The sequence below is a fragment of the Anolis carolinensis genome, unplaced genomic scaffold (assembly GCF_035594765.1).
Source record: "Anolis carolinensis isolate JA03-04 unplaced genomic scaffold, rAnoCar3.1.pri scaffold_14, whole genome shotgun sequence".
In the NCBI taxonomy this organism is placed as follows: domain Eukaryota; kingdom Metazoa; phylum Chordata; class Lepidosauria; order Squamata; family Dactyloidae; genus Anolis; species Anolis carolinensis.
This window is the reverse complement of record NW_026943825.1, coordinates 1,715,401-1,726,400: the sequence shown is the minus strand read 5'-3', so window position 1 is coordinate 1,726,400 and position 11,000 is coordinate 1,715,401. Positions and strand designations below refer to the sequence as shown.

At 47.0% G+C, this 11,000-nt stretch overlaps 1 protein-coding gene across 1 annotated transcript; it reads left to right on the top strand.

Annotated features, from left to right (window-relative positions):
- Nucleotides 1–1,638: 1,638 nt before the first annotated feature.
- On the top strand, nucleotides 1,639–10,947 carry LOC134294356 (uncharacterized). Its single transcript, XM_062965172.1, has 6 exons — nucleotides 1,639–2,296; nucleotides 2,996–3,181; nucleotides 4,198–4,323; nucleotides 5,954–5,995; nucleotides 6,689–6,961; nucleotides 10,539–10,947. The coding sequence occupies exons 2-6, from the start codon at nucleotides 3,043–3,045 to the stop codon at nucleotides 10,754–10,756; spliced, it is 798 nt and encodes a 265-aa protein (XP_062821242.1). The 5' UTR covers nucleotides 1,639–2,296; nucleotides 2,996–3,042; the 3' UTR covers nucleotides 10,757–10,947.
- Nucleotides 10,948–11,000: the final 53 nt, after the last annotated feature.

Below are 11,000 nucleotides of genomic sequence, written 5' to 3'. Positions count from 1 at the left end.
GGGGCCTCCTTCCCAGAGCCCGAGACAGGGCTGAGCCTCTATACCTCTCCTGAGAGGCCTTTTAGGATTTAGGGGTGGGGCCTCTTCCCAAAAGCGCGAGACAGCGCTGAGCTTCTATATACCTCCCCTGAGGCGTTTGTTAGAACACGGGGGCGGGTTATAGAGGTTCAGCCCCATCAGGCACTTGGGAAGAGGCCCCGCCCCCTCCTCTAGCCCCGCCTCCTATGTCCTGGCAGGCGCTGCAGGACAGGGATAGAAGCTCAGCCCTGCCTCAGAGCTCGTAACTCCGCCCATCCCAGTCCTGGCCGCCCATTTCTGGCCCTGCCCACCTCCCCCTCCCAGCGCAGCTCCGCCCTCTTGAGCGGAGCCACGCCCACCCCTCTAAGTCACGCCTCCCTTTCCAGGGGGCACTTAGTAATATTTTTTTCTGGAAAGGGGGCGGTAGGCCAAATAACTTTGAGAACCACTGGTTTAAATAAACATCATAACAAACATAAATAAACATAACAAACATGTCGAATGCCATGAAAGCCTTCAACAACAGATTCAACACACACATCAAATATAATAATAATAATAATAGGCTTTTCTCCTGCGGTATGGAAGTGTTCTTGCATGGGTCTGGGTTTGTCCTTCTCACTCCAAGGACCTGCAAGCAATGTTGCCCAGCTTCCTGGCCTTAGGCTCAAGTCTGGTTCCCCCCAATGCTGCTCTTCCTGTCTGGCCCTGTCCTGCTGAAGGCTTGGAAATAATAATAATAACCATATAAGTAAGGGACCTTTAATGCCTGCATATACATACACACACACACACACACACACACACACACACACATATATAAATATATATATATATATATATATATATATATATATATATATATATATATATGTTATATACAGCTTAGAATCATAGAATAGTAGAGTCGGAAGAGACCTCATGGGCCATCCAGTCCAACCCCCTGCCAAGAAGCAGGAAATCGCATTCAAAGCTTAATTTATAATAATATAATATATTGTATATACATATAATATTGATAATATTATAATGTATTACGATATAATACGGATAATAAGACAATTTAATAATATTAATTATATACTATATATTAAATGTAATATTACTAATAATATGACAATGTAATGATATAGTACAATCAGGCCTGTAGCGAGGGGTTTTTTTTTTAGGGGTTCAACCCCCCCCCCCAAATTTTTTTCAGGAAAAAAAAAAAAACCTGGTTTACTCATGAATTTTAACTGATTAACCAAATCCCCATGCTAAGTCTATGAGACACAAAACATTAAGAGTCCCTCCAGGCACTATCTCAAGCAGATATTGACAGGTTTGTAGCGGGGAGGGGTGTGTGCTAGGGGTTAAACACCCCCCGAAATTTTCAAAACCCCTCCCGAAATTTTTTTCTGGCTACGGCCCTGAGTACAATATAGTAATTTAATGCTAGTATTGTACTATGCCAATAATACAATGTATTGTATGTGAATGTAATTTGTAAGCCGCTCTGAGTCCCCTTTGGGGTGAGAAGGGTGGCATATAAATGTAGTAAATAAATAAATTAATTAATGAATAATAATAATATTTTATTTTTATATCCCGGCCCATCTCCCCAAGAGGACTCGGGGCAGCTTACAGCCTGTTCAGTGGGTCCAGGCAACTGAGGAACTCCAGAACTCAGGCCGTTCCTTTCCTGCCCAACTGCAGTCCTTTCATCCCACACCTGAACATTTCTGATCCATCTGCATGGTCCCACATCTCTCCTTTCTTGGCTTTCTTTCCCTTTTCCCCCGCAGGAGATCCATTCAACAAACCAAGGATGACAAGGCAAAGTAAGTTTCTCCCAAGACACCTCCGGCTGCTCCTAAAGCACTGGTTCTCAACCTATAGGTCCCCAGGTGCTTTGGCTGACAACTCTCAGAAATCCCAGCCCGTTATCCAACTGTTACGATTTCCGGGCTGCATCCTTTGGAAATGGCCATCATGCTGCAGCCCTAGGGAATGGGGAGGAGGTTGACAGACTAGATCTTCCTCTGAGAAGATGTGCTGCCTGTTCCTCCTTTATCAGACCTACTTTATACCTATCTTATAAAGTGCAGAGGGAGGGGCTTGGTTGCCAAGGTAGGGCACTGGGAAGGTGGCGGGCGGGGCTTCTGGTAAAATTATGCAGCTGCTCTCATCCAGGGTACCCTGCTAGCCCCATCATTTTCCAGCCATTTTCTGCTTCCAAAAAGAATTCCATCCTCCTGTTTCAGGGCACCGGAAGAGAAAGAGGGCCAGGAAGACGGTAAGCTGAATCCATAGAGCATGGTGTGTGTACGCGTGTGCTGTGGCGCAGCTGGCTAGTAACTAGCTGCTATAAATCACTACTGACCGAGAGGTCATGAGTTCGAAGCCCGGGTCGGGTTAAGCCTCCGACCATAAAAATAAAAAATAAAAAATAGCCCCGGCTTGCTGTTGACCCAGCAGCCCCGAAAGACAGTTGCATCTGTCAAGTAGGGAAAATTTAGGTACGCTTTATGCGGGAGGCTAATTTAACTAATCTACAACACCATAAATCTGCTCATGAGGAAAAGAAGAGGAAGAACAGCCACCAATGGACGGTGAAGCAACAGCTCCCCCTGTGGCCAGAATCCTGAAGCTGGAAAAGTTGTTAAAAATGCCTCTGTGTCTGTCTAAAACTGAATGTTGTTTGTCTGTTGGCATTGAATGTTTGCCATATATGTGTTCATTGTAATCCGCCCTGAGTTCCCTTTGGGGTGAGAAAGAAGGGCGGAATATAAATACTGTAAATAAATAAATAATACAATGCACAGGCACTGCTAGGGCTGCACCAGGGAGCAGCAGCATCATATGATGAGATCCGGAGGGCTCCATGCTGGCTGTGTGAGCAGTGTGTGCTACGGCGGGGAATTTTCCCCATGTGATGAGGTCCTTAGTCTCACACACAGCCCAAGTTGACTCACGCGGTCCTCACCTCTTGCAGGATGCCTTGCAGCTGCGGTCACGAAGCCCCTTCCAGCCGGCCAACCCATGTCCCTGGGGCCCGTCTCCCTGGAGTCCCTGCAGTCAATCTCTTGGGCCCCTTGGCCAGAAGCCCCCCTCACGCTGGAGGCCCTGCAGGGGCAACTGGAGGCCTTGAAGGGGCTGCAGGTCCAGTACCTCCAGGGACGTAAGTATCCCCCAAACCCCTTTGCTGGTGCTACTGAAATGGCAGACAAAGGTTTGTGGTAATGAGACAAAGGGAGTTCCGGTGGCTGTAGAAAAAAAAGACGTTTATTCTCAGTGGCCAGAGAGAATATAGACCCTCCTCTCTCCAGGAAAAAAGGGTACAGAACAAAGAAACACAGGTTCTTATATACTATTTTTGACTTCATCTATTTACGTCCTATAGGCATTATCCATCACCAATTAGTGTCAAAAAAGTCTTACTTTGCACTTTACTAAAAGCTACTTTTGCATTTTCCTAAAAATTTATGTATGCATGTATTTCTTTATTTATTTATTTACAGCATTTATATTCCGCCCTTCTCACCCCGAATGGGACTCAGGGCGGATCACATTACACATATAGGCAAACATTCAATGCCTTTTAACATAGAACAAACAAACATAGGCTCCGAGCGGGCCTCGAACTCATGACCTCCTGGTCAGAGTGATTCATTGCAGTGATTCATTGCAGCTGCTCTCCAGCCTGCGCCACAGCCCGAGCCCAAGATATAGACTATTTTCAAGACCTCTGACCCTCCATTAGGCCTTATCTAAGGAATTCCCATCTAGGCTCTCAGGATCCATTAATTAAGGAATTCCCCCCTACATTAGCTTGTCAGAGAGAGTCATTAGTACTCCTACATGGCGCCAGGTCTTATCTTGACATCCCAAAAAGCCTTAATTTGTCTTTTGTCCATTAGCTTATCTATTCTTGTTGACACTTAACATATGTCTCTGGCAATTAGGGTGAACTTTGGTCTCTGCTTATGGGGAGACAGTTATTTGCTGAGCAGAGTATGTATTTTGGGGCTATATGCACACATTCTGCTTGTGATTACATTTTTCCTATTCCTATTTCTAATATTACATTCAATATATAGTTTCCAATACAAGTATTATATTTCCCCAATACGCCTTCATCACTATCTCACGGCAGACAGCAATGCCTGCCCCACCATCACCCTCCTCTCCTTTCAGAGCTGAAGATCCGCCGTGGCTGCTGGTACTTCCCACGCTCCTTGCGGACCCTCAGCCTCCAGCTCTCCCGCGCTCGCAGGAGGCTCATCCGCATCGAAGTCCGGATCCAGCGACGAGAGCCAGAAGGTGACTGAGCTCTGCACAGTTCTTCTCTTACGCTACTGGCGACATCCAGCACTGAATCGAACTTCTGTCAGTTCTGGCTTTAACAACTGGCTAATCACCAGCAGCAATAGATCTTTACCAACAAAAAGGTTGGCAGTTTGAGCCCAGATCGGAGTGAGCACCCGACCTTTGGCCCAGCTCACTGTTCAACTAAGCAGTTCGAAAACAGCTGTGAGCTGTGAGTTGAGAAATTAGGCACCGCTTAAGCGGGGAGGTATTTTACGGCACAATAGTAGGGAAATACCAGAAAAGGCCAGCAATCAAAGAATAGGAGAAAAAGTCTGTGATCAAGGGCTTGTCGTCATAGAGGATGAAGCGATAGCACCTTGTTGTGGCTGGAATCGAGCACAATCTCCAGGATGGAAAAAATGCCATATTGGAAATATGCCAGTTGGAAAAATGCCATATACAGTAGACTCTCACTTATCCAACATTCGCTTATCCAACGTTCTGGATTATCCAATGCAGTCTGCCTTTTAGTAGTCAATGTTTTTGTAGTCAATGTTTTCAATATATTGTGATATTTTGGTGCTAAATTTGTAAATTATTGTATTTTATTGTATTTTGGAACTGGGCTTGTCCCCATGTGAGCTGCCCTGAGTCCCCTTTGGGGAGATGGGAGCGGGATATAAAAATAAAGTTATTATTATTATTATTATTATTATTATTATTATTATTATTATTATTATTATGATTAAATACAGTTAGTACGTAGCATTACTGCGCATTGAACTACTTTTTCTGTCAAATTTGCTGAGCCTGAATATATTGCACAAGATTTCCCTAGCCTAAAATGATACATTTTAATATATTGGGTTTATGGTTCCCGTCCCCTTGATCTGGTCATGTAAGTGTGATTTATTGTTATAATTGTATTATTTTACTTTGTTTAGTAATGTGTATTATGTTGTTATGTAATGTTTGTGTTGCTTTTATGACTGTAAACCGCCCTGAGTCCCATCCGGGAGATAGGGCGGTATATAAATAAAGTTTTATTATTATATATTATGACACAGCAAACAAGATAGATATGCTGGATTTCGTAGGCTGGATTTCATAGGCTGAAGCATGAGGTTTTTAGACAAATGGATCTAATTTACATGTTTTAATTGTTATAATGTATTTTAATGATGTATTTTTATAGTTTTAATTGATTATATATATATGTAATTGATTATATATATATATCCAGCATATCTAAGTTTTATTATTATTATTATTATTATTATTATTATTATTATTATTATTATTATTATTATTATTATTACATGATGTTTTGGTGCTTAATTTGTAAAATCATAACCTAATTTGATGTTTAATAGGCTTTTACTTAATCCCTTCTTATTATCCAACATATTCGCTTATCCAACGTTCTGCCAGCCCGTTTAGCTTGGATAAGTGAGACTCTACTGTACCTCTATTTGTTGTCTGTCCTGTATGTCTAACGGCACTGAATGATTGCCGTGTATGTGTTCTGTGATTGGCTCGGAGTCCTCTTTGGAGTGAGGAGGGCGGAATAGAAATGCTGTGAATAAATAAATGAATAAAGTGTGAAGGGATTGTCACCCATCATCTCGGTTCTCTCTTTCAGGCCTCCGGTCAGCTTCTCCGCTACTGAAGACCACGCGCAGCAGTAAGGATCCTGGAAGTAGGAGACGCTTGTGGCCCCGGCCAGTTTTGTTGGTCACCTAGAATCATAGAATAGTATGTTGTGGAATTTCGTTTGGACGCGGGTGAAGAAAGCAGACTGAAAGCAGAAGTTGTCTTCAAGATAGTTTACTTTTGGCCAAGAGCAGGTGACAATGTTAGCTAATGCCCAAGAAACGCAATGCCACCCCTTGCCTGTAGTGGCTTTCCAATTTATACAATTTTACAGAGCATGCGCAGAAAGCTAACTGACAATGGAATTTGCTGACTATTACAATCCTTTTGGACATGCGTAGTTGCCTTGTGACTTATATAACTCATTACTCATCACATCAGGTGAAGTGTCCATAGTTTGCTCCACGTATGCACTATCCTCAGGTGACATGTTCATAATTCATCCCACGTATACATCCGGGCAGCCAAATCATTACTGCAGTTTGCATGACCTTATATTGTGAGCAAAGAGCAAATGTCAGGCAGAACATGTCCTGTCAACACTTTCATGGAAAAACAAGATTTTTGAGTAAGGGTCATCTAGGTAAGGGATTTTTAGGGTCTTTCAATAAAATATTCAAGAGCTGCTACATTAGTAGAGTTGGAAGAGACCTCATGGGCCATCCAGTCCAACCCCATTCTGCCAAGAAGCAGGAAATCGCATTAATCTCTTCTCTGCTTGCAGGTCTTTCTCGAGGAGACCCCCTGGCCGTGGCGGCTGCCTCCTCCAGGCCCTTCCTCGCCCTCTCTGCCGCATCCCTCTCTTCCATCTCCTGCCAGGAAGGGGCCGCTCCCCTCTCCCTCTCCCCCTCCCCAGCCATCTCCAGCTTCTCCCTCTTCCCACTCTACCCCTTCCCCCCTCCGCCACCCTCCCCACCTCCACTGCGGCCTGAGCTCAAGGACCTGAGAGAAGCCCTGGAGACCTTCCTGGCTCTGCAGGCTCACCATCTCCAAGAGCGTAAGTCTTCCTTGACATGGAGAGGTGGGCACCGAGGACACCTCCAACCCGCCTCTCTCCGTCGCCTCCCATCTCATCCACCTTTCCAGAAAAAATATGACTCAGCACCCCCTGGAAAGGGGGCGTGGCTTAGAAGGGTGGGCGTGGCTCCTGCTCAAGAGGGTGGGGCTGAGCCTCTCCCTCTCCAAGATGCAGGGCTGCGAGGGAAGGTGGGCGGACCCACAAATGGGCAACTAGGACTGGGATGGGCGGAGTTACGAGCTCTGAGGCAGGGCTGAGCTTCTATCCCTGTCGTGCAGTGCCTGCCAGGAGGCGGGGCTAGAGAAGAGGGCGGGGCCTCTTCCCAAGTGCCCGACGGGACTGAACCTCTATACCAGGGATCCTCAAACCTTTTAAGCAGAGGGCCAGTCCACAATCCTTCAGACTGGTGAGGGGCCAAATTATCATTTGAAAAAAAAAATGAACAAATGCCTATGCACGCTGCACATGCCTTATTTGTAGTGCAGAAAAGACAACAACAACGAAAGCACAATACAATATTTTAAAATAAAAACAATTTGAACTAATATAAACCTATCAGGATTTCAATGGGAAGTGTGGCCAATGAGATAGTCAAGTTAATTAGGATTGTTGTTGCGCAGTGTGTTAAAGAGCTTAAGATGTTGAACTTGCGGCCTGAAAGGTCGCAGGTTCGAATCTGGAGAGCGGAGTGAGCACCTGCTGTTAGCCCCAGCTTCTGTCAACCTAGCAGTTTGAAAACATGCAAATGTGAGTAGATCAATAGGTACTGCTCCGACGCTCTATGCAGTCATGCCAGTGGCCACATGACCTTGGAGACATCTATGAACAACACTGGCTCATTAATTTAGAAATGTAGATGAGCACCAACCCCCAGAGTGGGACACAACTGGACTTCATGTCAGGGGAAAACTTTTACCTTTACCCTAAGTCTAAAACTGAGGGCGAGGGCCAGGTAAATGACCCTGGAGGGCCGCATCCGGCCCCCGGGCCTTAGTTTGGGGACCCCTGCTCTATACCCTGGCTATGTGTTCTAACAAGCACCTCAGGGGAGGTATACAGAGGCTCTTGGGAAGAGGCCCCGCCCCTGCCCCTAGCCCTGCTCTTTAGTCCTAAAAGGCCTCTCAGGAGAGATATAGAGGCTCAGCCCTGTCTCGCGCTCTTGGGAAGAGGCCCCGCCCCCACCCCTAGCCCCGCCCTTTAGTCCTAAAAGGCCTCTCAGGAGAGATATAGAGGCTCAGCCCTGTCTCAGGCTCTTGGAAGGAGGCCCCGCCCCCACCCCTAGCCCCGCCCTTTAGTCCTAAAAGGCCTCTCAGGAGAGATATAGAGGCTCAGCCCTGTCTCGCGCTCTTGGGAAGAGGCCCCGCCCCCACCCCTAGCCCCGCCCTTTAGTCCTAAAAGGCCTCTCAGGAGAGGTATAGAGGCTCAGCCCTGTCTCAGGCTCTTGGAAGGAGGCCCCGCCCCCACCCCTAGCCCCGCCCTTTAGTCCTAAAAGGCCTCTCAGGAGAGATATAGAGGCTCAGCCCTGTCTCAGGCTCTTGGAAGGAGGCCCCGCCCCCACCCCTAGCCCCGCCCTTTAGTCCTAAAAGGCCTCTCAGGAGAGATATAGAGGCTCAGCCCTGTCTCAGGCTCTTGGAAGGAGGCCCCGCCCCCACCCCTAGCCCCGCCCTTTAGTCCTAAAAGGCCTCTCAGGAGAGATATAGAGGCTCAGCCCTGTCTCGCGCTCTTGGGAAGAGGCCCCGCCCCCACCCCTAGCCCCGCCCTTTAGTCCTAAAAGGCCTCTCAGGAGAGATATAGAGGCTCAGCCCTGTCTCAGGCTCTTGGAAGGAGGCCCCGCCCCCACCCCTAGCCCCGCCCTTTAGTCCTAAAAGGCCTCTCAGGAGAGATATAGAGGCTCAGCCCTGTCTCGCGCTCTTGGGAAGAGGCCCCGCCCCCACCCCTAGCCCCGCCCTTTAGTCCTAAAAGGCCTCTCAGGAGAGGTATAGAGGCTCAGCCCTGTCTCAGGCTCTTGGAAGGAGGCCCCGCCCCCACCCCTAGCCCCGCCCTTTAGTCCTAAAAGGCCTCTCAGGAGAGGTATAGAGGCTCAGCCCTGTCTCAGGCTCTTGGAAGGAGGCCCCGCCCCCACCCCTAGCCCCGCCCTTTAGTCCTAAAAGGCCTCTCAGGAGAGGTATAGATGCTCAGCCCTGTCTCGGGCTCTTGAAACGAGGCCCCGCCTCATTCCCTAGCTCCGCCCTCTGTGTCCCAACAATAGCCTCTCAGGAGAGGTATAGAGGCTCAGCCCTGTCTCAGGCTCTTGGGAAGAAGCCCCGCCCACTCCTCTAGCTCCGCCCCCTGTGTCCTAACAGGTGCCTCAGGGGCTCAGCCCTGTCTCTGGCACTCGGGAAGAGGCCCCGCCCCTTCTCTGGCCCCGCCCCATGTCCTAATAGGTGCCATCACCGCCCCCCTGGATCGCTCCAGCGCCCAATGCTGGGAATCACTGGGTTAGAAGTAATATGGCTATTGGGACCTCATTTGATGTGGAACAGGAAAGAATAGAAGCCTTAATGGAAGTCTTTACAGGGGAAAGGTCACCTCCACACTGGTGTAAGGTGCAGGGGAACTTTGATGGGCCAAACTGGGTGAGCCTGGTAAGGAGACTGGAGGAACAGGATGCGAGGCAAGACATGGGAAGGAATCATAGAATAGTAGAGTTGGAAGAGACCTCATGGGCCATCTAGTCCAACCATCTAGTGCAGGGGTCCTCAAACTTTTAAAGCAGGGGGCCGGTCCACTATCCTTCAGACTGTGGAGGGGCCGAATTATCATTTGAAAAAAAAAAACCCAAACAAATTCCTGTACACACTGCACATGTCTTATTTGTAGTGCAAAACAACAACAACAAAAGAACAATACAATATTTAAAAATGAAAACAATTTTAACCAACATAAACCTATCAGGATTTCAATGGGAAGTGTGGGCCTGCTTCTGGCCAATGAGATAGTCAAGTTAATTAGGATTGTTGTTGTTGTGTGACTTCAAGTCATTTCAGACTTCGGGCGAGACTAAGTCTAAAATTATTTATTTATTCATTTACTACATTATTTATTACATTTATATCCTGCCCTTCTCACCTTCTCACTCCAGAGCAACTGTATGTACATACAATATATTATATTATTAGCATATCACAATATTAGCATTATATATTACTATATTGAACTATACCACTATACTGTAATATTATATGTAATATATAACATATAATTAATATTATTATATGGTATTATTATTAGTATTATATTGTATAACATTATAATATTATTATCAATATTATATATATATATACAATATATTATATTATTTAAAATGATATAACATATTATATTATAAATGAGGGCAGGGGCCAGGTAAATGACCTTGGAGGGCCGCATCCGGCCCCCGGGCCTTAGTTTGGGGACCCCTGATCTAGTGGGCCATCTAGTCCTTCCAAGGAGACTTGGAAGGTGCAACTGAAGTTGGCACGAAAGGGTGGCATGTCCCCTGTGCCTCCTCTTGACCTGCTTCTGCTTATACTTCCAGGCCAGAGGGACCTCCGTCGCTGCCAGGTGTGCCTGAAAGCCATCAAGGCCCTGCGGGTGCAGCTGCAGAGGGTGCGGTCCCAGCTCTGGAGGGTGGAGGCTGAGCTGGGCATCCAGGTGCCTCCCCGAGAGCTGGACGGGGACCAGACAGAGGATGAAGAGGAAGAGGAAGAAGAGGAGGAGGAGAAGGGAGCAAAGCGAGAGGGGGCATGCCTCTGAATGCCCAGCCTTCATCTCTGCAGGAGAATTGGGAGAAAGAAGAGTCCAACTGTCTGGCTGCTGCAGAAAAGAGGGTCTATTGCGTATGAAAATGGCAGCCGGGGCAGCGGGGGGAGCTTAACTGTATGGTGCTCAAGTGCTTGTAACCTGTGTCTGCCTACTCTTTACAATAAAAAATAGTTGATTTTTGCTTTCCTGGTTGGGTTCACAGTGCTCTCTGGATGTAGGTGAACTACAACTCCCC